General features: G+C 45.4%; 2 protein-coding genes and 1 long non-coding RNA gene across 6 annotated transcripts; 2 read left to right on the plus strand and 1 right to left on the minus strand.

The window, feature by feature from the left end:
* The first annotated feature begins 207 nt into the window (after positions 1-207).
* dachc (dachshund c) lies at positions 208-16,808 on the plus strand. 4 transcript variants are annotated; one of them, XM_084667896.1, is made up of 11 exons: positions 208-991; positions 6,627-6,742; positions 8,283-8,408; positions 10,888-11,072; positions 11,322-11,448; positions 11,557-11,700; positions 13,954-14,105; positions 14,295-14,445; positions 14,706-14,849; positions 15,271-15,339; positions 16,083-16,808. In XM_084667896.1, exons 1-11 carry the CDS (start codon positions 441-443, stop codon positions 16,118-16,120), a joined length of 1,803 nt encoding a protein of 600 aa, XP_084524022.1. In that variant the 5' UTR covers positions 208-440; the 3' UTR covers positions 16,121-16,808. The 4 variants fall into 4 exon arrangements, with proteins under 4 accessions (XP_084524022.1, XP_084524024.1, XP_084524023.1 ...); XM_084667897.1 differs by having other exon boundaries at positions 209-991; positions 14,298-14,445; XM_084667898.1 differs by lacking the exon at positions 11,557-11,700.
* On the minus strand, positions 14,481-27,640 carry LOC146261615 (uncharacterized). The gene is made up of 4 exons (XR_014724750.1): positions 24,629-27,640; positions 16,072-16,202; positions 15,592-15,640; positions 14,481-14,722 (listed from the first exon to the last, which is right to left on the minus strand). It is a non-coding gene; the product is annotated as an uncharacterized LOC146261615 (long non-coding RNA).
* Positions 17,832-21,045, plus strand: LOC146261616 (uncharacterized). Its single transcript, XM_084667900.1, has 2 exons — positions 17,832-18,412; positions 19,503-21,045. The coding sequence occupies exon 2, from the start codon at positions 19,511-19,513 to the stop codon at positions 20,144-20,146; it is 636 nt and encodes a 211-aa protein (XP_084524026.1). The 5' UTR covers positions 17,832-18,412; positions 19,503-19,510; the 3' UTR covers positions 20,147-21,045.
* Positions 27,641-27,646: the final 6 nt, after the last annotated feature.

Below are 27,646 nucleotides of genomic sequence, written 5' to 3' on the forward strand. Positions count from 1 at the left end.
TTCTGTAACATTTTAAGAATGTGTGGTTTCCATCGTTTCTGAAATGGTTGTTCTATTTCAGTGACAGGGCGCAGGGAAAAGGCTAACCTCTTAGGTCATATACGTGTGGGATGTCTCTGTCTCCCTCTTTCTCTCTCTCTCTCTTGCTCTCTCTCTCTCTCTTTCCAAGAATACTCAATAGCTCCACCTCTTCATTGTAATGTCACAGCAGCATCCGATCCAAGGCAGTGCAGGCGCGTCCCACACAGTGTATAGGTGTCCATTACGCACGGACTACGTCGTTAGCAAAAAAATAATTAACCTTGCAGAACGCCGAATTGAACATCAAAGACGCTTTTCTGAACACCTACATTTCTTCACTCCGTCGGAGAGGACTACCTTCTAAAAAGCCTTCTTGACTTCAGACACTTTGAAACTTGTTCTGTATAAGACTTTTGGCCATGACCTCGCCTGCGCCACTAATGCCCGCAACTCCTCTCATTCACCCGCCGTTGATATCGACTTCACCGGCGGCTAACTCTCCGCCACCCATCCCTTTTATCTCCACATCCCCCCCACCGTCCATCGCGCCCATCGGAAATCATCCGTTTCGAACGGACTTTTTATCAACCGATATAACGGGCGCACCAGCTAGCGTCCTGTCTCACAGCAAACCAGTATACGCGACTCCGTCGCCCGTTGAAAACACTCCACAGAACAACGAGTGTAAAATGGTCGAGGTGAAAGGCGCTAAACTTGCCTCCTTCACGGTAAAGGACACTGAGCTAATTTGCTTACCGCAGGCTTTCGACCTGTTTCTAAAGCACCTGGTTGGCGGGCTACATACGGTCTACACCAAGCTTAAACGGCTGGACATCACCCCGGTGGTGTGTAACGTGGAGCAAGTCCGCGTGCTCCGGGGGCTCGGGGCAATCCAACCGGGGGTGAACCGGTGTAAACTTATCTCCAGGAAAGACCTTGAGACGCTTTATAACGACTGTACCAACGCAAGGTGAGTGAAGAAAGAGTGGATTTGGGGGGGAGGGGTGGTCGTTGAATTAAATAGAGAGAGAGAAAAATTTATCTTAGAGCCCTTCTGAGAAGTTTATAAATGTGTAACATCTTATATGTTGTCAGACGCACTCAGTTTAGTCTGCTGACGGTTCTGTACCAACAATTCGAACATGTCAATCATGCATCACACCAAATCTGAACATAGACGGGTGGAAAGTGTTGAGTACAGCAGGTCCAGTTGACCAGCTCTGTTAGCAACCTCCTTACAACCTCTCTCTTACCGTGTCCTCTCTCTCATGTCTCTCTCTCTTTCGCTCTCTCTCTACTACACATTCCCAACACCCACAGTGTCTCACTGTCACTCTGAGAAATTGATTCTTCACAGGAATTAATTAATTTCCATTTGGCCCAAAGCGTCAGTTTAAATCAGAGGCAGTTTTCCTGCTCTCTGAGGTTGAAGCTTACCAGCCTTATCACATTAATGTCTAGCCCCAAGGAGTGGAAGATAATTGTGCAAATGAATTTTGATCTTCCTCTTCCTTGGTATTTATGATTTGATTATGTAAATAGCTGCTCTTTGTCTCTCACTGGGAGACCGACAGTGACGAGTCTCATCTCATCTGATCTTCTGTGAAGATGGTTGGCACAACAAACTCATCAAACTCATCTTCCAATCAGAAGCAAATTAGAACTTCAAGGCTCTTAAAGAAAGACAATTATCATTTAAATACTTCTTTTTTTTCTCAGAAGTGTGAGAAAAAAAAAGTTATAGGAAGTGTTGTGTTATCTATTAGTCCCGCTATGGAGAGAGCTGGCCAATCAAAGGAGCTGTGGGTGTGTGTGTTTGTATGGGAGATGTTGTTGTATAATTGTGTTATATACTGTGTGTGTTTGAGTGGTGTGTGTGTGCGTGTGTGTTTGTGTGTGTAAGAATGAAGGATAAAGAGAAAGAAAGAAGTTGAACAAGCAGGAAATGTTGAGAAGAGAGGGAAAAGGGACAGGAGAATACTGATACTCACCTCTGACCCCCAGCTGCTTTTGATGTCTGAGTAGAGAGAGAGGGCCTCTTCATCTGGCAGGCTGATTCAAGTCTCTCTCTTTCTCGCCCTCTTTCTCGTATACTCATTCCCTCCCTTCCACTCCTCTCTCTCTCTTTCCTCTCCCTCTCTACCTCCTCCTCTCTCTCTTCCCCTTATCCCCTTCTCTCCCATTCCCCTCTCTCTTGCTTTATCTCCCCCTTTCACTCTCCGTCTCTCTCCTTTGCTCTTTCCCTCACTCCCTCTCTGTTCCTCTTACACACACTCTTCTCCCCCCCCCCCCCTCCATTCTTCTCCTAACACACAAGTACAGAAAACATGGGGGCCGTAAGATAAGGGTCATACAATAATGGGAACCTCTACACACACACACGGGCGCACACACACACGCACACATAGAGCAGGTATCTGTTTCCCAGATGCGGAAGGTGAAACACCAAGCTGATGATGTCATCACACTCCAAGACAAGCCTAAGCCTAAATGTGGATGGATCACACACTACCTTTCCTGCACAAACATACACACCCACACACACACTCACGCCCCTGTACATTTCCTCTGTGTAATCCTGGGGTATACACACACACTGGCGTTTGATCATCTCAGGAATCCGATCTCTTTCACTGATACTGTCTCACATCCCTGCTCCCACATTCCAGGATCTGGAGCGGGGAGGATGTGTGTGTGTGTCCTGTACAGAGGCTTTGTTATATGATGCTCTAGTGAGGGCCTCTTTGATGGTTGTTGTAAACCTCTGCCTCTCTATCACTAGCTCTCGCCACCACTCCTGCTCTTTACCCTTTCTCTTTACCTCTTTCTCTTGACCTCGCTCTTACTACCGCTCCCTCCTTCTATTATTATCTTTCTCACATAAAAACACGCACATGTTTTTATTATTTTAGTAATAATATGGATTATCATTATCTGTGTATGTGAGTGTTTGCTGCCTGAAGCATGGAAAGTTAACAGAAGAATGCTCTACAGGTGTTACGTATTAACAAGTATTACCATGGGAGGAACACACTTAAAAACACACATGCTGCACAACCTACAGTATTAATATTAGTTTAGTTTACATTTTGCAGACGCTCTTACCCAGAGCGACTTACAGTAAGTACAGGGACATTCCCCCCGAGGCAAGTGCCTTGCCCAAGGACACGACGTCATTTGGCACGGCCAGGAATCAAACCAGCGACCTTCTCATTACTAGCCCGATTCCCTAACCGCTCAGCCACCTGACTGCCTGAGTTTAGTTTTTGAACCGACTTTGTGTTTTGCTTTCAGCACTTTCTTACAGTCAATCCTAGTGTAGCATAATAAAGGAATACATCGAATCGGGAATTTGTGAGTGTGTGGGCGCATGTGTGTGTGGGTGTGTGCGGGTATGTGTGTGTGTATGTTTGAACCCTGGGAAAAACAGTTGTGGTGTGAAGGAGGACGTCTGGGTGAGATTTTAATTAAAGTCTCAGACAAGAGGTCACACAGCTCTCCCACACACACACATACACACACATACATACACACACACACACACACACACTCACACACTCCCCACGTCCTCCCTTTCTAGCATTGCTCAGCTTGATGACTTTTCCATGGAAGGTTTTTCATTAATTCCACCTCAGGGAACCATGGCCTTCTGACACACAAACACACACACACACACACACACACGTATGCACTCACAAACATGCACATACATACACACACCAACCTAATCCCCCTACCCCCATCGACACACACTAACATTATTAGTAGAAGGTCTCCTGTGCTGTAATCTCCAACAGGGCCTTCTGTTAAACACTCATCACTGTGTTTATGTTTCAGTCTTTTATAGCCTCATCTATCTCCCCGCTAGGAGCATCTCCACAACCACTGCAGGCTTAATAGTACGGGTCTGTGTGTGATAGTGTGTGTGTGTGTGTGTGTGTGTGTGAGGTTGGATAGGGAGCCGCAATTAGCACGGCCCCTTGTTGCTCTGAGTGTCTCAGGGTGGGGCTTTGATGTGCTTTAATCACACAGGACATTAAGATAGTGTGTGTGCGTGTGTGTGTTTTCTGAGAGATGGAGTGTATATATAGCCGATTAGAAGAGAGCAGGGTTGTAATGGAAAGGATACAGTAATACACAGACAGACGCGCATGTGCTCACATACACACAAAGACAATTTGGAAACATTTAGCCTCTTTCCTTTAAAGCCCCCTGAACTAACTCTGGGAAAAATGGAAGCGCACAGACACACACACACACACACGCATACACACATTCACTTATACACAGTCTCACAGAGGAAGGCAATCAATTAGTGTGAGTCAATAAACAATGTGGTTGTGGAAAGGGAAGGGAAACTAACTACTGTGTTTCATCTTGAATGTGTGTGTGTGTGTGTTCCAACCCTGGTGGGTCATTTGGAACTCTGTTTCATCATCACCAGGCAGAAGTGCGGGAGGGTTTTGTAAACACTAATTAATTAAGGGGGCTGACTCCACAAGAGCCCAGCCTTTGTACTCAGTTAGAGAGGCCCAGAGAGGAGTGAATTTGTGTACGTGTGTGTGCATGTGTTTGTGTGTGTGTTTATGTGTGTTACACTGCACTGTGGTGACTACAATTCACAATCTCAGAATAGGAGAGTTGAGAACTCTCAGCTCGTTGTGATAACTGATCCTGCACTCTTATGGTGTGTTCACACTTGGCAGGTTTGGTTAGATTAAAACAAACTAGTGCGATCGCTCTGTTAGTGCAAGTGTGAACGCTGCCATCCAAGCCTTGGTGCACACCAAACAAGTGGACCGAGACCGCCTGAGTGGGTCTCAATCCGCTTCCAAACAAACCATAAAAAGCTGTCCAATCAGGTTGCAACCTAATCGTTATGCCTTTTGTTTAGCCTCGGTGTTGAAAATGCCAATGTGAAAGCTAAGCAAACCAGAACTAAGCGTATCTTTTTTTTGTTGTTGTTTGGACCAAGAGGAGTAAGAACCAAGAGAACCAAGAGAACCGAACTACAAGTATGAACACAACCTAATTCCGGTAGAACCCTTCATTGCTATACGAGAACCTTCTGTTCCAGAGATAAGCTTTTGAGGCAAAGTTCTTAGCAGAACTTATTTGGAGTCTGGTAAAGGGTGCTGAACATCTCCAATGGCTCTGTTTGTTCTGAAAAGAGGTTCTGTGGAGAGCCAGTTGTACAGATGGTTCTTCTACAGGGGTGTAGAGCAGCAGTCCTCTGCAGAGTTCTACCTAGAACTCTCTGTTTGTGACAGATCTACAACGCCTGAGCACAAGAACCTGGACGCTTGGACCCCCCCCCCATGGTAACCATGGTTACACTGAATCCAGGACACTAAAGGAGGACAGGCAGACTACAGTGTGGGGTGTTAACTGAGGTGTGTGTGTGAGGTGTGTGTGTGTGTGTGTCTGTCTGTCATGCGTGATGAATGTGCTGAAGGATGCTGCTATTTTTACTGCTGTGGTGTTGGCATTTGATGGACGCATTATATCAATAGGCATCGCATGTGCACTCCTTTTCCATACTTCTTTCCCTTCCCCCTCTTCCTCATCTCTCTATCCCCCTCATCCAGCCGTCTCCTTCCTCCTTCCACCCCTCTATTCTCTTCCCCCATTTCTTTCCCTCTCCCTCTCCCTCGCTCCTTTCTCTCTCTCCCTCTCTCTGCCCATCTATTTTGTTCATGTCCATCTCTGTCTAGACTATTCCTGGTAAGTTCTGGAATGTTGAGCCATTGTTGACCTCTGACCCACACACGCACTCACGTAAACACACACAGACACACACACAGAGCAGAGAGAGTGAGGGATGTTGAACAGGATCATTAACAGTGTTAGTCAGCTATTGCTTCCTGTGAACATGTGGAACCTGATGACTGGGGCACCTTCCCCTGACCCCTCCTGGCCAGCCAGTCAGCAAGATTACACATTACCTGCTGCTCTGCTTTGCACAACGTTCATGGTCTTTCTTTCTTCCTTTTTCTTCTCTCTTTGTCTCTCTGTCTTCCCTTCATCCCACAAGACACATGTTGTCCTCACCACCACCACCCCCCCCCCCTCCCCCCAGATGTCCTACCAGGCATGTGATCCACTCATTGCTCACTAATTGGTACTTTTTATGCAATATGCAAATGAGAATCCATAAATCTTGTGAATGACAGCTTAATTTATGTGAGCCTTAATGACAGCAGGATTAGTTTTTAATTAAATGTCCTGAAAGGCACCCTGATGAGGAAGTGGGCTTCTGTTCTCTCTCTCTCTCTTTCCTGTCTCTCCTTTTCTCTCTCTGTCTATCGCTGTCTCCCGTGCCCCTGTGTCTATCCATCTCATTCTCACTTTGTCTGAAAGATTGAGTTTTAAATTAAGTTTACTTTAACAATTTCACCAGCCAGCCAATCAGATGACACACTGGTTTCACTGAGGTCTTAACTGAAACTTCCTGTAAGCCTGTTTCAGGACAGGAAGAGGAGCACTTTAGTCTCCACACACTTTAAGGATGAACATTGGAATGACTGAGTGAGTGAGTGTGAGTGAGTGTGACTGAGTGAAAGAGTGAGTTAACACTGACGTGCTCTTCTTGTTCGATGTTTCAGCTCCCGACCAGGTCGTCCGCCCAAAAGGGCCCAGAGTGTAACATCATCAGACAGCGCCCACCTCCTGTCCCACTCTGTCAGTGGGCTCATGTCAGCAGGAATCATGCCCCCTACAGGTAGGTACCCGGACCTACCTTATACAGACCCCCATAGGCAGTTTTGAGACAATAAAATATCTCTCTATCCTTTCCTCTACTTTCTTATCCTCCCCTAACTCTCCTCTACACTATTTTGTAACGTGGATGTTTACAGCCGTGGCCAAAAGTATTGGGAGCGACATACATTTTGTGTTTGTGAAGCTTGCTAGGCCTTGGCGTAAAATGACGGCTAACAACATTTCAGTAAGTCATATCATCAGCACAGGGGAAAGTGTGAACTAGTTCTGGCCAGGTGAAATCACTCTATCATTCTGACTGGATTTTAAGAGCAAATTGACTGCTGTAAAAGAGGGGACTATTTGCATATATATATGTTTGTCCCGAAAAAGCTGTAAAACATTTGAAATGTGCCTTATTGTATTCTATAGAAACATGTGAAATCGTTTTCCTCAGATACTGAAAACACAACATTTGTCATTGCCCAAAATGATGGCCACGACTGTATACTTCATGGTTCAAAGCTGTCCTCTCTCTGTTTCTTAGCTTAGTCTCCGCTAAGAAGCCATTTCTAAAAGCCCCTCTCTGTGTTTCAAACCTGCTGTAGAGGGAGGTGTGTGTGTGTGTGTGTGTGTCAGACAGGGAATTGGCTCTGTTACTGAGATCTGTAGACCAGTGGAGAGGTCAAGACACCAATGTGACTTGTCTCAAGAACACAAGAAGGCAGACTGATGGAAAGGGGGGCGTGATGGAGAGGGGGTTGAGAAGGAGAGAGAGAGATACATGAAAGAGAGAGACTGATAGAGGACTTGCTTACCCAAGAGTAAAAGGAGGCGGAAGCCTTTGACGCGTTTCCTCCTCCTCATCCTCCTCTCCTGTACTGTGAAACTGACCTTTAGTCCGCATAGAAGGAGGGGAGGAGGAGAATGGAGGAGAATTGAGAGAGAAAAGGGGGAGGGAATGTTGAGAGATGGACAGTCGACAGGGATGAGTGGGCGAGCTTCTAATCAGATAAACATACAGAGGTACTGCTGTATGTGTGTGAGTGAGTGTGCGTGTCCGTGTGTGAGTGCATGCATGTCTGTGCGCGTGTGAGCGTGAGTGAGTGTGTGTCTGTGTGTGTGTGTGTAAGTGTTTCTTTCAATGTATACGTGAATGTTCATCTGTGTGTGTGTGTGTGTGTGTGTGTGTGTGTGAGTGAGTGTATGCAAGCGTGTCGGTGTGTGTGAGTGTAAGGTTATGTGTGTGTGTGTATGCGTGTGTGTTTGGTGGACATGTTGACAGCCCCAGAAAACAATGATAGATGGCTGATGGAAATTGTTCTTATGACGACCGGCTATTACCTGTAATCTCTGGAAGGAATCGATCGGGCTCTCATTGATCCATCTGTGTCTCGCTGTTCTTCCTCTCTGTCTCCCTTCCTCCTCTCTCCACCTTCCCTCTTCCGCCCTTCCTCATCCCTCTCTCTCGACTCCCAACCCTAACTGTAACCTCCCCCACCCCCCACCCTAACTCTGACCCCCCTTAACCCTAACTGGAACCTCCCCTCCTCTCCCCCCAGGTCTAACAGCAGCAGCATTGGCTGAGGCCATGAAGGCAAAGAAGATCAAGCTGGAGGTGATGGCAGGTTACCATGGCAACCATCCGCCTGGCCCCGACGCTGAGAACGGAGATCACACCCACCTTGGTGAGTCACACACTAACACACGCAAACACACATGCACACGCACGCACACACACGATACAGCTGTTGACTATGGTTGGCAGTAGTCCCTCTTGAGGCCCTGATTAGCAGGAAGTGACAACATTACTGGTGATTTAGATTTGCTCTACACGCCAAAGTAACCTTAAAGTAACCTCTAAATAATACATCTGACGGATTTCTTTTGGTATATGTTTAGGTTTTATTGTTTTTTTTGTTTCTTGAAACACAATTATACAATTACCTACTAAACCTTACAAAATATTTACCACAACAGAGATGAAAATATGGTCTGTCGGTGTGTGGAGGAGAGAGACTTGAGAGAGAGAGATGTTCACATGGCTGTCAGAGAGCAAGGTGGAGAGACATAGAGAAATAGATGGGGAGATGGAGAAAGACAGGAAGGGAGAGCAAGAGAAAGAGAGAGAGATGAAAAGGTAGCATCAGATCAATAGTCCTCTCTGTAATTTACTATCTGGGATGCAAACGAGGGTGTTTGTGATCGACCCCGGGGCCCCCCCACCCCCATCTCCTCCCTCCTGTGTATCGACAGGTTAAAACCACATCAGTGTGTAGACAGATAAGTGGGTTTATGAAGACCTGTCTGGAATACACAACCAGCACACAGCAGAACACACACACATGCGCACACACATAATGATATATGATTTAAACATTTATACAGTACGTGGACAGTGATACATGCAACAGCAGAACAGCCTGTTCTATCTGCATTCAAAATGATGTACAATTAGCGGTGTATATGTGTGTGTGTGTGTGTTGTGACAGTATGTGTTTGTGACTGTGTGTGTGTGTGTGCCCCACTGTCAGGTTTAATTGGTATAAACGATAGCTTGACCTTTCGAGAGAGAGGATCAGACATGATGAATGGCAGTGAAGAAATGTTATCTTGGATTCATGTGTGCGGTGTGGTGAATGTTTGTGTCCGTGTGTGTGCGTGGTGAATGTTTGTGTGTGCGTGTGTGGGCGCGTGTGCATGCATGGGTGTGTAAGTGGTCTTTTTTATTGTCTCCTGTAATCAGCAGAGGAAAAGTCATTTGTCCTGCAGTGGTGTCTCTTACCACCTTTGCCTTCATTCTCACACACGTCTCTTAAATGAGTGTGTGTGTTCTCCTCATGTCCGTAAACCCTCACATGTGTGGCCCCTCCCACCCCAGGGCGCCACCCACCATCTGTGTACTGTTTGTTGGTGTCGTTACCGTGAGGGATAAAACTGTTAAACGTTAATCACCCCTGTTAATGACAGGGTTGTAGGGTAAACACATACAGCCTTGTCTGGCTGCTTCCACACTGTCTAAATTGCTACAGTGTGTCTGACCACTACAAAGACATGCTTAGACTAAACATGCTACGCAAACATGCACACAAACACACACGCACAAGCCCCTACACACACACACACGTTTGTTCGCTCACAAAATACTTTGGCACAGCAGTTGCTACTGAGTATTTTACACCTGTGGGAGAGAGAGTGTGAGAAGGGGAGAAGGAGAGTGGCAGAAAGAGAGAGAGGTGAAAAGCTGAAGGAGAGAGAGAAAGTTGTGTGAGAAAAATGGGGATAGAGGGAGATAACTTCATTACTGGACTCTGTAATACATTACTATGGGCAGCATCTGTTCATTGAGGAGGAAACCTTCTGTTTGGTCTTCTGCTGCTCTGGCTGGTGGCCAATCAAAGGGGCTCTGGCGGAGAGAGTAAGCCAATCAGAGAAGCTCTTGGTGAAAGAATGAAGCCAATCGGAGACATTTGTCAAACTGAACAAAACACAGCCCATATGTCTCATCTAGCTAATTCAGTTACAGCTTCTTTCTTCTTTTCACTTAATCAATTATTCTTTTCCATTCTTCCTTCCATTGTTGATCCCTCTCTTCTTTAGGGACTAGTTTGGTTTTCCAAACGTTTTATTATTTGTGACAACAGTGGGGATATGACTCCAAGTATTTTATTTATTTATATATTTTCCTTTGAGATTGCTGTTACCCAGCATGCATTTCTGGCCACGGACCAGAATCATCATTAGTTCTGCTTTTGTCTTCCTTCCTGCTTCTTCTTCTGGTATTGTTTGGTTTTATTGAACGTTTAAATATGTGTATCCTCTCCAGAGTAGAGCAGCAAAGCTGTTTAAAGCCTGCTGTGTGCTTCTGACCACGTCTTAGATCCACAACACTAACAAGCCCTGTTTATGTTTTCAGCATGTTCTGATTTGACTCTGTAACAACATACCAATCACTATGTATGGCCCTCCCTCCCTCCCTCCCTCCCTCCCTCCCTCCCTCCCTCCCTCCCTCCCTCCCTCCCTCCCTCCCTCCCTCCCTCCCTCCCTCCCTCCCTCCCTCCCTCCCTCCCTCCCTCCCTCCCTCCCTCCCACCCTCAAGTCCCTCGCAGGATGTTTAAGACTGTTTTCATGGGCTTAACTTACATTGTTTCCTGTCTCCTCCTACAGGATTAGACCACCTGCCCTTCATGATGATGTCACATCCTCTTATACCAGCCAGCCTTGCCCCCGCCTCTGTCTCCATGGCCATGAGCCAGATGAACCACTTGAGCACGCTGGCGAGCATGGCGAGTTCCACCCACAACCGTACCCTTAACCATGCCGCCTCAAGGCTGGCCACCTCCGTCATCAAGGTATGCCACTCGTCAAACAGGAAGCAGGTTCTTACATCATATCCTGCCACGACCAGTTTTAGAGACTAGACTGGAGGGATCGAGAGCGGGAGGGTATAACTGAAGAGATAGAAGGATGGAGGGATAGAGAGAGATGAAGGGGTTGTCTTCATCTGGGTCTGGGGACTTTATCTGGGCTTCTGTTCAGACACAACTGTAAGATGATACACGGAGGGAATTTACAGTGGTGTTATTTGTTGATGTTTTCAGGAGAGGGTGCGTGACAGCCCCTCCCCCTCAGCGTCCCTGGATGAAGGTCGGAGGTCAGGTAGTCACATGTCCTCCAGTAGTGTGTCCAGCTCCCCTGCACACACAGAACATCCTGCAGACCGAACACGTATGTACTGTCCTCCTCCCCTCCCCTCCTCTCCTGTCTTCCTCCCCTCCTATCCTGTCTTCCTTCCCTCCCCTCCTCTCCTCCATTCATCTGTCCTCCTGCTTCCAGATATGCACCAGAACGGCATGCAGTCAAGCCACACCCTGTTAGGCCACTCCCCCAGTGCATTGCCAGGGCCGAAGGAGGCTGACGTAGCGACGGTCACCACGCCAACCGTAGACTCCAACGGCAGGCGGAGCCTAGGAGACAGAGGTATCAGAAATGGAGAGGGAGGGGGGGGGGGGGGGTTAGGGAAAAACAGAGAGAGAGAAAGAGATGGAAAGAAAAGGAAGAGACCGAGAGGACAGGTGGAGAAAAAGAGAGATGAAGCGAGAGAAGGAGGTTCTAATGAGTTGATCATAATGCAGACCCTCCCTCCTCCCTTCCTCCCTCCGCTGGAGGTCTGTGTTCGAGCGGGAACCACAGAAGAAGACAAATACTTCCCCGAACAAGTCATTAGGGTGCGGAGGCGGGAGGCAGGGTTAAATTAGTTAGCGATTTGCTGAGCATGACTTAATGAACTGGAGCTCTCCGCCTCTCCGCTCTCTCACAGCCAGGTACTCTCCATAATGACCGCCTCCCAGGCTGTATGTGTGTGTGTGTACTTGCGTGTGCTTGTGTGTGTGCGCGCTCTCTGCGTCAGTTGTTTGGTTTCCCTGTTATGAAGCTTTGCATTAGCTTAATGAGGACTCTTCAAGGACAAGCAGTCAGCATCATTTACACACCAGGATGAAGGGAGGAAGGTAGGGAGAGAGGGAGGGGGTAGGAGGGGAAGGAGCGAGAGAGAAGGAGAGGAGGGGGAGGGAGGGAGGGAGTGAGAAAAAAGAGAGGATGCAGGAGAGATCCATTGTTCCGTATGTCTAGTTCCTATTTGAATGAAAAGCACCTGTCATGTCTGGGCTTAGCCAGACGTCAGACATTCCGCCACTGGTCTGTCACTGAACCAATCACTCAGTTGGTGTGTGTATGTGTACAGTATGTCTGTGTGTGTGTGTGTGTGTGTGTGGATGTGTTGCTGAATGTCTGTGTGTGTGAGTCTGTAAATGTCTGTGTGTGTGTGTGTATGTGTGTGTTTGTATGTGGATATATGTGTGTGTTTGTTGGGTGTGTATACATGTGTGTGTGCTTGAGTGTGAATGTGTGTGTGGATGTGTGTGTGTGTGTGTGTGTGTATGTGTGTGTGGATGTGTGTGTGTGTGTGTGTGTGCATGTGTGTGGAAGAGAGGGAGAGCCTCCACCGAGGATTGTAGGCTGAAAGATCAGAAGCCATGTCTGAGACTTCTATCACACTCATCCAGAGTAAGCACTTTACTGCCCTCCCTCCCTCCCTCCCTCCCTCCCTCCCTCCCTCCCTCCCTCCCTCCCTCCCTCCCTCCCTCCCTCCCTCCCTCCCTCCCTCCCTCCCTCCCTCCCTCCCTCCCTCCCTCCCTCCCTCCCTCCCTCCCTCCCTCCCTCCCTCGCTCCCTCCCTCCCTCCCTCCCTCCCTCCCTCCCTCCCTCCCTCCCTCCCTCCACTGACTGACTGTCAGAAGCTTCTCACAGTGAAGTTCATTAGCCTGAAGGGGCCAACAACAAGAGAAAAGAAGGGAAGAGGGTGAAAAGGATGGAATAAAAGAGAGAAACAGACAGTGACCTTGGTTGAGGGAGATGTGTAAAGGATGAAAGGAGCTGCAGACAGGCCAATCAGAGAGAGAGAAGACGTGTGTGTGTGTGTGATCTCACGGAGAGACGAGTAACTCAATAAAGGATCAGTCACATTCAGGGTGCAGCAAGCGCTGACTCTGCAGTTAGTGTGTGTGTGTGTGTGTCTATGGGCCACAGGGGGGCAGTTGGCTACCCAACACTGACACTGCCAGCTTACTAATTACCCTTTCCTCTACGGAGATATGTGTCCAGGATGGAGAGATGAAAGAGAAGAGGAAGGAGAAAAGGATAGTAAGGAGAAAGAGAGCGAGGGGGCAGTGGACAGGGAGGTGACATGTGGAGAGACAAAGAGGGGGGGAGAGAGAGAGAGAGAAACGGAGGAGGAGAGGTTGAGTTGTGCTTTTCATCCCTGAAACACCTTGAATGTGACAGTCCTTTCACTGTCAGGCAGGGGATGGGGGTGGGTGTGTGTCTGTGGGGGGGGGGGGGGGCTTGGTGAGGGTTGCAGGCTGGAGAGAAAGTGCTCCAGTCAGCGAAGTGAAGTAAAAAAACAGATTTGTGTGTGTGGTTGGTTGTTGTGTGATTAGTGTGCAAGTGCCACATCCTAATGGAACACTGGTTCGAATCCACCCCTCTACACCTCTGCATGTTTTACGTTGGCTTTACCTGTAAAGCACTAAAAACTATTCATAGACACCATGAGTATTCATATATGTACATTTAATGCGAGTCTAATAAACACACCTAGAGTTAAATTAACATTTCTTTTTGTACATATATCAGCCTTTTATCTAATGCCTCCACCTTCTTCTTCCCCATCCAGGTGAGGTGCCCCTGGTTCCCCCTGGCTCCAGGGACAGAGGGGGTTGTGACCGTGTGTCTCTCCCTGGACATAAGCTTAATTCTGGGTACCCAGGCCCCTTCCTCTACCCCGAGGGTCTGTCCTCCATAGAAACCCTCCTCACCAACATACAGGTGGGGCTCAACTCCTGTTTCTAGTGTGTATTCTGTCTGTCATTTGTCCTGAGCGTGTATGAGTGGAAGGTGCCGGAATCCTTCTGTCAGTTGTCCCTGAAGGTTGTCTGTAGGCTTGGATGTATGTCTCTCTGAGTCGACCCCCGTCAGTCTGACCTTGAGGTCGGGGCGTGCTTGTGTGCCTCCAAGCAGGGCCTGCTGAAGGTTGCCATTGACAACGCACGGGCGCAGGAGAAGCAGGTGCAGCTGGAGCGATCCGAGCTGAAGATGGAGCTGTACAGGGAGAGGGAGCTCCGAGAGACCCTGGAGAGACAGCTGGACATGGAGCAGAGGAGCAGAGGTAGGACTACATTACCCAGTAGCCATCATGGGTAGAACTACACCACCCATAATGTATCAGGGGACAGAGTAGATGGGTATAAGCTTGATGTTGTTCAAAGTTCCACCAATGAGTTCTTAATGTTGACATGACGTTGTTGATGTTGTCGTGTGTTTTCCTGTTTTCTCCGGTGGTCTTCCTTTATCCTCCTGTGTTCTCCTGTGTTCTCATGTGGTCCTCCCATGTTCTTCTATGTTCTCCTGTGGTCCTCCCTGGGTCAGTCTTGATCCAGAAGCGTCTGAAGAAGGAGAAGAAGACCAAGAGGAGGCTGCAGGAGGCCCTGGAGGTGGAGACCAAGCTGAGGGACCAGGCTGAGCAGACCCTGCAGCACACTGGAGGCATAGACGGCCTCACACAGCAACATGGTACCATCCACCAGTCCACACTAGCGCACACACGCAACAACACGGTACACACATGCTGCGGTACACACGTACACACAAACAACAGCTCAGTCCACACACATCATCACAGTACACACATAAACACACACAACAACAACATGGGACACATACATCAAAGTTACACACAAACCACAACATGGTACACACATACACACAAACTACAGCTGAGTGCACACACACACACACACACACACACACATATACTGTTCCCAGCTTGTCTCTTCGGAGTGCTAACACCAGCATGCTTAGAGGTATGACAGCCAATCCTCTGGAAGCTTGGTTGATAATGCAGCTCGTTAAGCACCAATTAAGATTCTTAATTAATGAGTAATTAATCAGCAGACTTCCGCTCGTCCGTCATCATTATCTCCTCTACTCATAGACATGATGGGACAGGAAGACAACAGTAACCACGACAACCTCAGGACGGACACCAAGCCCACGATGCAAGGTACAGGACATCACTTTGATTGACCACTTTCTGTTTCCTGTTTGCTGACATCATGGTCTGGGAGTTCCCTCCAAACTGTGACCAGTTCTTGTCAGAGGCTTGGAGACAGACAGCTATGAAGCCTGACTGTTGGTCTTCCAAATGCTGAGTGACGTTCTGACATAACATTATGTGTCCACCGTTTGTCTATGTGTGGGCTTGGAGTGAAGCTGATCTCCATCACAGCTAAGTGAGAATGGCAGCAGCCCTCACCAGCGCTGGCTGTCCATGCGGTCCTATGGGACAGTGACTGGGGCTTCCCCTGTTGACGGATCAAACGAACCCTTTAGAAGGCAGCTTTAATTGAATGTCAGTGAAGCATAGAGAGACCGTCGCCATTGTAATTAACGAGCGCCTTAATTGTCTCTGTGATGTATTTGCATGGACGTCATTTACATAATTTACATGCAGTGATCAATCTCTCCTAAATGCTAGTGTTGGGGACAGCCTCCTGGACAGTGAACCTGCAGAGGCAGGATGACACTGTCAGAACAATAATCTACACTTCTATTTGAGACCTGCCTCTTGATATGAAGCTAACTAATGCTGTTTACACAAGAGGCAAAACTGCATATTATCTTTGTGTTCTGTCGTGGTTGTGCTGTGGAAACACCATTAGTTGAAGGCCCGACTGTGTCTCCTGAGCTAATGGTGTATTTGTGTGTCTGTATGTTATATGTGTGTGTGTTCTACCTGTTCCACAGATGGTCGTCTCTTCCTGAAGACCACGGTCATGTACTGACACATCTCCATGGAGACTAGGGTGGAGACGGTCTTGCAGGTGATCCCAGACTCCGGCTGCTGATTGGACGTCTGACCCCGAACTGTCACACAGGGAGATGGCCACCAAACCAGTGTCAAATACAATTTGCTAATATGGAATCAAAGACTTGATTTGTGAAACCCCACTCTAATGATAGCCCACCCTCCCCTCCAGTCACTCTTAAATGAATTATGAACATATTGGAAAATACTATTTTAACCATGTCTGTGATTGGATTGAGCCCCCGGGGTAGCACAGAGACAGGTCAGGTAGCTCTCTAGATTCGGGCACCAGACTGCTATCTCACCGGGAGACAGACACACCAAAGCAACAATTCACACTCCCTCTCTGTACCCATAAGTCAGTGTCAAACAGGAGAAGACTGGAAGTCACATGGACCAAATATGACACCAATCCTGCAAGTCCAGAATTGTTTTCTCCAACTTCAGTTTCTCCAACTGTGTGATGATGAGGATTATTACTGTTATTACTACAATTGTTATTATTGCTATTAAATATTATTGTTGTGTTCCTTTGGAGGGTAACTATGTAAATCCAGGGCAGAGGAAGGTGGTGGCCATGGTTACAGTGTGTGTACATAACGTCTTGTGTATTATTGGATTGAGTAGATCTGCTAGATCAAACAATACAAACATTTTCTATCTCCTCACGCCTCCCAAGTCGTTCTGTTCGCTCTTTTCCGGATAAAAGGGATGTCACAATGTTGATGATGCATGTGTTGCAAGTGTCTTTCTCTGTGTTAATGTCACAAGGGTCATCTTATCTCTAATCTGCTGGCGTTAGAACGTCTCAGAACGTGGATGGTTTTAGCTATGAGGATCTAGGAGATTTGGATGAATCCAGCCGACTGGATAGATTAGACAGGGGTGGACAGTGTTTTGCATTCTCATCAGCGGGAGAGTCAGGTCTTTGTGCTTGCTGCGTGAGCAAGCCGAGTGAAGGGATTGGTGCAAGGATCAGACCATTGATTGGTTCCCGGTTTCTCAAACACAGCACGTATGGAGATATTGATGAGGAGGCAGGAGTGGCAGCGACCACTAAGCTGTCCTCTGTAGAATATGTTGACAAGGCAGAAGCTCGCTTGTTTTCTCTCATCTTCTTTCAGGAGCTTTAGCGTTCCATTTGAGACCTTCTCCCCTGTCCTTCCTCACTTCTTTTCCACTCTCGTTTTGCCCTCTTCTCCTCCTCTGACAAGTGATTCAGTGGTGTGTTTCAAACTTCCATTGTTGGAAAGTCTGGACAAATACGCTCACAAACACACACCCACACACTCCCTCTTTCCATCACACACAGACTTATCCATCTCAGCATTGTGCCACGGAAAGGAGAATGGAAGGATAAAGTAGGAGTGACAGGCAAAGATAAAGTGTGTGTGTGTGTGTGCTCGTGTGTGTAAAGAAAAGCAGACCAGCAGCCATCTGCTCATCTTGTCTTAATGAACAAAGCAAACAGCAGGAGTCAGGGTCGACTCCCTTTTATTAGAAACACACAGACACCATTTTTCTTTTCGAAAATGTTGTGTTCCTCTCACACACATAAGCACACACACACACACACACACACACACACACACACACACACAAAGACACTCATCTGGTAAGCTTTGAATGATAGTAAGACTTCTTTATCAGACTTCCTCAGTTTTCTTCAGTCTCGTCTGGTCTAGTGTTGGCGTCCCCTAGTGGAGATAGTGGAGTCCCACTGTTTCAGTTACAGTACCCAATATTATTGGTGTTCAACATCACCTCCTTGGTGGCAACTTGTGATGATGGCAAGTATGAACCATTCAATCAGCCTACATAGTGGCAATGGTAAGTACAGCAGATTAGTTCAGAGGAGAAAAGGACAACCACAATGAAAACTTCCTGGACTTCACAAGGATGCTCTCTATCTCAGCTGTGGGCAGAATGTTATCTGTACTCATAGTGGCACTCTGACACATTTCAGTTCCTAATGGTGGATTAAAATGTTAACAAATTCCATACAAACCCCTTACAGCCCAGTCAAATAACCAAACAACACCCAGCTGCAGTTGCAGTCAATCTAGCTGAACAAGTCCTAAGTTTCATTTCCTCAACATTTGCCCTGCCTGCTGTGGTATAAAAGATCAAACTTGGATGGATGATTCATAGCTGGACAATTCTCATTCTACATCTCATTTATTCACCAATACCAACAAGAGGAGGCAGGATTGGTTGTGAAGTATTGTACTGATCACCAGAAGAGAATAATTCTATCCAAAACGTCAAGGTATGGCAATTTTAGACACTGAATTATGTACTGTGGCCAGGGCTGGATTTAGGGTGGTGGGGGCCCCTGGGCTTGGGTCAATTTTTGGGCCCTACCAATAGGCCTACATGACTTTGAATAGAACAAAATGATACACAAGCTATATGTATTTAGAGCTGCACGATTCTGGATAAAGTGAGAATAAAATAGAGATCACGATTCTGAACAAACAACTAAACAAAATTACATAATTTATGTTAATTGCTGAAGTCTATTTAAAAAATAATAATAATCTGAGTTATACCATGGTCTGGTGAATACTCTATTCTGATTGGCAGCAGGCCAATTTGCTATTCAACTCGCTATACACATGCTGCGCCGTACTGTAGAGTAGTACTAGTATATGGCCGATACCTTGTTCGTGAAAATCTTTATATTGATTGGGGGACAATTACATGCCTTGTTAGCTAGTTAGTCTTCTTGTCAAACATATTGTCAAATTATATTTACTGTTTGTCAACCGTACACAATGTTCTTGTCTATGAATCTTGCTAGCATAACTTAGCTTTCTGGCTAAAAGTTCAGTTCTCGGCTGCACGTAAACGGGCGGGGCCCCCTACAGGACGGGGCTCATGGGTAGTAGCCCAGTCAAGCCCAATGGTAAGTCCGGCCCTGACTGTAGCACTAGTAGCCTACAGAGCTGCCAACTCTCACTCTGCGCTCACACTGTTAATTCTGTCCATACCCAAAATCTTCTTTTGATTAGTTTGAATGACAATGCTTTTGATGCCAATCACTTATCGAGTTAGACACAAGACATTTACAAAACATCTTAAAAGTTGTATAAATGGAAATAGTTTAATTAAATATACTGTTAGTTTTTATAGGGTAAAATGTGTTGATTACAGTTTGTTATCAAGAGCAATTACCAAATACATGTTGCTATCCACGACTTGGTTAATGTCAATGGTAAGGTAAACTGTATATGTAAACAGAAAAGTTGTCTAGGGTTCCAAGCCACTGCACCCCACAATACACTTGCCAACAAATATCCCTATGCACACAAATACATAGATCCTACATAATCTGCTCTTTGTCTCTCTGTCTTTAGGAGGAACAATGATTCAAACTCTAAACAACATGGCAGAGCTGAAGCAGTCTGGGTTTGGCCGTCCCTCACCCCGTCATGGGCTGCAGCTGCTCTACTGGTTTGCTAAAGACTACATCACGTTTAGCAACAATGAGATTGTGGTCAAGGTCCATCCCAAGGATGGAGTCTTTGGCTTCCATCACTTCCAGAACAGGCAGGAGTGTGATGACATCTGCATCAAGCTGCTGCCTGAGGAGAATTACCCATACTTTGAGGTGGGCAACCTGCAACTTCCAGCATCCAGCTCTCTGCCTCACTACGTCAGGAAGAACTACGGTCACTACCAGGATGGCAACAACAAGGATCGCATAATCATAAGCATGCGACCAGGCCTGCAGGTGTTTAAAATATTTGTGACGGCGCATAAAGACCAAAAGAGATTTGATCCTGACCACACTTATCGCATCAACAGAGATCTGCTCATGGCTATTCGTAACTTATCTCTGGATGAATTCCTGAAACAAGCTGGTAGTGGAACGGTGGTGGTTGATATGCCTGGCGGTAATAAAAATGTCCCTCAAAATGTCCCTCAAAATGTCCCTCAAAATGTCCCTCAAAATGTCCCTCAAAATAAAGGGTTTTGGGGCTACTGTACTATACTGTAGGCCAATAATGCTACGAGATGTAGATACTGACATGCTATTCGTCGAGGCTGGGCAGGCATATGTAAAGGCATTACTCAAAGATTGATTTTACATTTTCTTAACACTGTACACTTTTGTTTTCTTAAGATGTCCTATATTGTTGTATCAGCTTTAAATGAATCTCTTAGAATGTGTTATTAATTGTTAATTATTATTTAACATTGTCCTTTGGTGTTATAATTATCTTCTACCCTGAACAATCACAAGCTGTTTCAATTTAGCTCACACAATTACATTATTTGTTTGCCCTTAAAAGACATAGTAGAATCTCATAGCTGTGTTAGTCAGTTAGATTCCCACAAATTCATTTTACGTAAAAATTCAATTGTCGGAAATGTCTAGATTTGGAAAGATTAGATTAGATTCTGGAAAGGAAAGGTACAAATGTACGAAACCTTTATGTTGATATTGCTTGATATTGATATTGAAAATTAAAAGTGTGTTCTTCAATTAATTCTCTGCAACAAATAAATAAAACGTACCCATTTAGAACTCTGATATTTAAACATTGCTATTTGTCATTGCATAAACAAATTGAATTTACGTTTTTGATGTTTTACTGTGCATTTCCTCACTGTATGTATCCCTATTGAGAAATTGAGGTGTTTAAGCAGGCAAGATTAAATAATACAGTAAAAAATATATGTTTTGATTGAACACAGGGTTGTATGTTCAAGTCCAAGTTCAAGTCTTTCATTGTCAGATGCACAGAACAACACAGTGTCAGACTGGGCACTGAAATTCTTAGGACAAGACAACACAACGCAACCTGGCATAACAATACATATAAGTACATGTGGGGTATGTGGGGCAATACAAAGGGTAATTCATGGAGTAATACACAGGGAATGTGCAAGACAATAGCAACACAGGTGACACACCAGGGGGTATTCCAGAAAGCAGGTTGAACGACATACCCGGGTAAGTTAACTCCTCATATGACAGCCAGCGTTGTAGCAACATTGCCAGGAAATTGCTGCAACATTGTGTGTCAGCTGCAGAGTTAACTTACCCGATTATGTCGCATAACCAGCTTTCTGGAATACCCCCCTGGCAATTAATAAGTACCTTATGAAACAACAACAACAAGAATCTAGCTCTTTGTGTAACCATCCGTGACAATTCCAGTTCAAATCAAGTAATTTCACATTTTGACTACTGAGTCTTCTGTGAAGGACTCTTTGTGTGTGGTTTTTCAGATTATCATCAACAATAATGAATAATTGGTTTAAATGTTTTTTTAAATATATTTCTGAGGAAAGAACTGTATGTGGATTACTTTCAGTTTCATTTCTTTGCCACTGTCTATGGCAGTCCCGCGTTATTAGGTTTCACTGAGATCTGAAGTAGGAAAGACTGTTTACAGCTGGAAAATGATAATAACAAATATTTCTTATGAGAAAGTTGACTTGGTGTTACACACTAGCATAGGACTCCAAGTAATATATTTTCATCCAAAACACCATAATTTAGGTACAATGTCTGTCTGTACATTGAATTTGTAGAAATATTATGACTTTCCCTTATAGGCTAGTATGTGTGTTGTGTCACATGAAGAAATAGGAGTAGGAGATTAGAACTACATGTGGTAATGTCGTTTCTGGTATCAAGATAATTGGTCCAACAGTTTGGTCTTCAGGACTGGTCAATATTGGGTTTTGTAGTCCTCATGTGGCTTTAAGACTGACACACATTTACAAAACACAATTTGGCTAGCTAACCACCAAATGTGACAAGAGGCTGTCCATGATTTGTATACCACCCAACTAACCAATCAGCATTTAGAAAAAAGTATCCATAGTTATACAGTTTTTCACAATTGCTAAAACACTAAAACCCATTGGCTGAACAAAGTTATCAGTTGCCTAAACTCATGTAGCTAATTATGCAGTCTGTCTGTCAATACCTTAAACCATATCACATGGTAAAACACAATTTGCAAATCTCACATAGACTTTTCAGCAAAACTTTAAACACATTCTCAAAACACATTCTGCACTCCAATGCACATGTCATCCATACTGGTTAACACAAGTGGCAACAATCAAATACAAATAGAGAACACGTGTCATTGATTAAACACAACCACTCAAAATTGATTTCACTTGATGTCAAATGATGTGCAGACCAATATAAGGCAGTTTTGAGAGCAAACAGGTTGTTGAAGGTGGGAAGGAGAAGGTCTGAGAATGGATGGAAGAAACAATGTGAGAGGACGAGGACGTATTCGAGGTGGGCGACGAGGAGGAGGGCAAGTAAGAGGAAGAGGAGGACAAAGAGGAAGACAAAGAGAGGAAATATCGGATGAAATTAGAGCAACAGTCATCGACCATGTTATAGTCCATGGATTGACAATGAGGGAAGCAGGACTTAGAGTGCACCCCAATTTGAGCCGATTTTCCGTGTCCACCATAGTAAGGACATTCAGAGAAGAGAACAGGTACAGTACACTACTGTATTTTTGTAATTGCAGATTTACTGTACTACACTATTGCAGCTGTTTCAATAGACATTTGTAAAGTTCATCACTGTATGTATTGTACTGCATGAATATTTTTTGTAACTGCACATCTACTTTTTGTAGAACTACAAGGCTGCAACATGCAGGTGGAAGGACAGCTATATTCACTCCGGAGCAAGAGACCATTATAGTGGGCATGGTCCTTCAAAATAATTTGATACGACTCAGAGAAATCCAGGAACGAGTCATACAAGACAACACACACTTCCAGGGAATCGACAGTGTGAGCATATCCACAATTGACCGTGTCCTCCATCGTAACAGCATACGAATTAAACAGGTATGCCGAGTACCTTTTGAGCGCAACTCACAAAGGGTGAAAGAATTGCGAGCTCAGTATGTGCAAGTAAGTGTACATTCAGACACATTTACAGTAATCCAGATTGTCTACAGTACTGCCACATACTATGTGAATGACATTACTCTTCAGTACATACAATGTATGTGAATCAGAAGTGCGTACGGTAGGCCTAATTGAACTTGTATTCCTACACAGACAATATTTGACTTGGAATCCTTGGAGAGACCCCATGAGTTCATCTTTGTCGATGAAGCGGGCTTCAATCTAACGAAGAGGAGAAGGAGAGGCCGAAACTTGATTGGACAGCGGGCCGTTGTTGAAGTCCCTGGTCAACGAGGTGGCAATGTCACAATCTGTGCTGCTATCAGCAACCATGGTGTTCTACATCACCATGTTACACTCGGGCCATATAACACCCAGCATCTTCTCAGATTTCTTGCCAATCTAAGAGATACTTTATTTGAGCAGCGGGTTCAAGAGCAGCAGGGTCAAGAGCTAAATGAGAACGACATTCCCACCTATGTAATAGTGTTGGACAATGTCAGTTTCCACCGAGCTGCTCTGGTAAGGGAATGGTTCAACATCAATGGTCAGTTTATGACCTTGTACCTCCCTCCATACTCTCCTTTCCTGAATGCGATTGAGGCGTTTTTCTCCTCATGGAGATGGAAAGTGTATGATAGACAACCCTACACCAGGGTAAATCTGCTGCAAGCCATGGAATTAGCCTGTGATGACATAGGTCAGGAATCATGTCAGGGCTGGATACGGCACACGAGGCTTCTTCCCCCGCTGCCTCAGGAGAGAAAATATTGCTTGTGATTTCGACACGGTGCTCTGGCCTGACCCAGCCCAAAGACAAGAAGAAGCACAGTGATGACATGATGACTCCTTTGATTTTTTTTCCCTTTTTACTTTTACTGTAGTAGCGCATACTGTAGTAGGCCTACAGTGCATTGTAGGCTGTATAATGTACAATAAAAAAGTTGTATGGCCCTGAACATTGTGCTTTCTATTTGTTACAGTAACAGTACTGACTGCTCAATAGATTTTGACTGATTACAGGTTCATATCAACAAAGAACAAGAATGAGTTGTGACTAGTGAGATGCAGGGTACCGTACTGTATAGGGGTACAAGGAGAAGAAAAAAACAAGAGCAAAGCAGAGTAGTAATTTCTGCTACATTTTTAGCTACTATCCTATAAGAGAACATGTTTTCGTTCATCAAAGACAATGACGGATAAATATGAAATTTGTTTTGAGATAAAAAATGTACTTCTCCCTGAGAACTGTTTTGAACAATGTGTTTTCTATTTTTTGGTGTATTGTTTACTGACTGCTTGATAGTGTATATCATTTTGATCACTTTGTTTATGATTTGAGAGCAGTGTTTGATTTTGAGCACAGGTAAATCTGTTTTGAGGCGAAAGCTTGATTTTGAGCACAGGTAAAACTGTTTTGAGGCTAAAGTTTCATTTTGCAAGAGAATTCAGAGGTTTTGTAAATAGTGCTTGAAGATGAGGTTTTGTGTTTACAGTTTTGAGAAAATGGGTGACTGTTTCAAGAATGTGTTTTAGCAATTGTGAAAAACTGTAATACAACATAAAGCATATGTCTGACCTGTTTCAATTTGTTGTCAGCAGTTGTTGTCCTCCAGTTGCAGCTCTGAAGCATCTACATCCTCTAATGTAGAGAAGGTCAAACATTTTAAGGCAAACTAATGCCACCAGAGTTAGACTTTTGTCTAACTCCTTCTTGATGTCCTCAAGATATCAGCCCCTTACTGTCAAAAGACAGTCAATTAGTACATTGTCAATATCAAATCTGTATCACACAGAACAGCTATACTATGTAGAATAATGCATTGTAGGTGCTGTTTGTCAAAGATGTTTTTGTAATTGTCTCTGGTACTGCTCATAGTGGCACTTTGACACATTTAAAGTCCTTATGGTGGATTCAAATATCAACAAATTCCATACAAACCCCTTACAGCCCAGTCAAATAACCAAACTACATCCAGCTGCAGTTATATGCTGCCTTCTGGTGGACATTGAAATGCTGCTCTAATTTGGGAGAGTTACAGTGACAAGGTAAAAGTTTATTGGGGTGTGCTTGCCTTCGGCCCCCCTAAGGATCAGTCAATATTTGGACTACATAGACAACGACTGTGTCAAAATGTTTGTCTTGGTCTTGATTGAGTTGCTTGTATTGGGATTTACGTTCCGTTACACAGTTTAGGAGGTTACAACGTTTTTGTGGGGACAAGGTGCCTTTTGTCGACGAAGGGTAATCTGTGCTAGCTACGTCACCACGTCAACACACGTTAGCAACGACGCATGGATACGTGATTAGACTTTCTAGCTCGCAAATTGGAGCTTGGATTTATCCCAATCAACGCTTGTAAAAGTGTTACCAAAACCACGCACAGAAGGTGTCGGACTCTGCACATAAGTCAGAATTGAGGTTGGTGTCACGTCTGTGTGTGTGTGTGTGTGTGTGTCCCTGTTTTGTTTGGCCCCACCTCCTCCAGGTGTGTCTCGTCTTGTCTGCTGATTAGTGGGGTATTTAGTCCGTTGGATTATGTTTATCCTGTGCCAGTTCGTCTTGTGTGTTTCTACCGAGCGTTCCCGCGTACCTATTACCTGTTCTGTTCCTGCCTTGGGCTCAGATTTCCCGTGCTTAGACCTCGATTGGACTGTCCACGACCACTCTACCTGATACTGGATTGTACCTTCGCCGCCAGCCTGTGTACTGATCATCTGGCTGTCCCCGACTACTCTGCCTTAAATAAACCCCATTGTTCTTGGAAGCTACCTCCTGTGTCTGAGTCTGCATCTGGGTCTACCTCTGTGCGTGAGCCGTGACAGGAATATGAATAGGGGCCTGTGCCCCAGTAGAGTTTGTCTAACACGCCTCAGGGACAGAGGGTTGAACATGTGAACTAAATTAAATGAAATGATATACAACAAATATTGTGGTGTCATTATAAACAATATCAAGCTGTAACATTCGACCAGCTGCCGAAACGATCGCTGCAGAGCCGAGCCTATCGCAGCGCTTCGCAGCCTGTGTGGACGGTCCAATTTAATAAGGTGCCAAAAGGAAAACGTCATTGGAGCTAATCGCGGCGCTTCGCAGCCTGTGTGTCCCAGGGTTGAGATGCGGTCACACACCTAAGAGCTGAGCTAAATGCACGTGACAGGCCGAAACACAAAATGTAGGCTATGCAGTGGCGGTTCTAGACTAATTTTACTGGGGGGGGCAAGAGGGGGCCAGTGCTTCAGAAGGGCACATTTAAAACGGAAACATTATATTCTTCTTTATTTATTGAGTGAGAAGGGAGGGAGGGTGTGTGTGTCTGTGGTAGATAGGAATTTTGCTTACTGAAACATGTTGTAAGGAGAGAAAGGAAAATGATTGGTTTACTTAATTGCTTTTTTTCTCGCAAATGTAAAACATTTTGTTTAGCAGATTTGGGACTTAAATCTCGGAACTCCCCTCCTCTGTTTCCGATTATTTATTTTACCTACACTGGCCCTAATACGCCATCGTAAAACTTCACGCAGGCATGTCTGTGTCACAATAGCCCCGCCCTGTTCATATTAGGCGCTAAGTGATCATTCATTCAGACCAATTTTTTCTTCATTCATCAATATTTAAGAATTAAAATTACTCTCTGTCATCCATTCCCCAAAATGTGTTTTGATATCTGACGGGGCATTTATTTGAGTTATTGTGAGAATCTCGCCCCAACATGCTCCGCTCACAAGCCCCGCCGCGCCCCTCCCTCCCTCCCCCTTCTGCTCCTCCACTTAGTGCTCATGCAGTGCTGATCGCCAGGTCAAACGGCTGCAGCCTACTTCTTCTCTGACCCGCAGCATCACAAAAACAGGTAATGACAGTGTTTGTGCAATCCCTCAACGTTGTTTGGTGATAAATTAACCCCAACATTAGCGCTGGTCTGACGTTTCCTAAAAACGAGGGAGCGCGACAGAGCGCGAGAGCGCGAGCGAGCGTGCGATAGAGCGAGAGCGCAATAAAGCGCGAGCGCGCGCGAGAGAGAGCACGCGAGAGAGAGCGAAAGAAAGCGCAAGCAGGAGTGCGAGAAAGCGCAAGCGTGCGAGAGAGAGCGAGCGAGAAAGCGTGAGAGTCAGACACACAGAGACAGACGCAGGGGCGCAGGGGGGCTTGTGAGCGCAGCAGAGCATTTCGGGGCGAAATTCTCACAAGAACTCAAATAAATGCCCCGTCAGATAGAAAAACACATTTGGGGGGAATTGATGACAGAGAGGGTCATTTTTATACTTAAATATTGATGAATGAAGAAAAAATTGGGCAAAAGGGCAGGTGCTTGAGCACCACTAGTGGTGTACCTGTGCATGTGCAACACAAATTTCAGACTCAGTGTGCAAAGGCCTTAAGGTGTTGGGGGGAACACTAGAAAGGGATGCGTGCAGCAAAACGTTTTAAACCCCTGCCCTAAACAATTCAAACGTCTTGAACCTGCCTCTCCTTCAATTTCATCGGTTGAATCTGTAAACCAATCATTTTCCTTTCTGCCCTCAGAACATGTTGGAGTAAGCAAAACTCCTATCTGGTGTGTGTGTGTGTGTGTGGTGGGGGGGTTGTGTGGGGGTG

This window comes from Hypomesus nipponensis, chromosome 12, assembly GCF_054491055.1.
Source record: "Hypomesus nipponensis isolate SF chromosome 12, ASM5449105v1, whole genome shotgun sequence".
Taxonomy (NCBI): Eukaryota; Metazoa; Chordata; class Actinopteri; order Osmeriformes; family Osmeridae; genus Hypomesus; species Hypomesus nipponensis.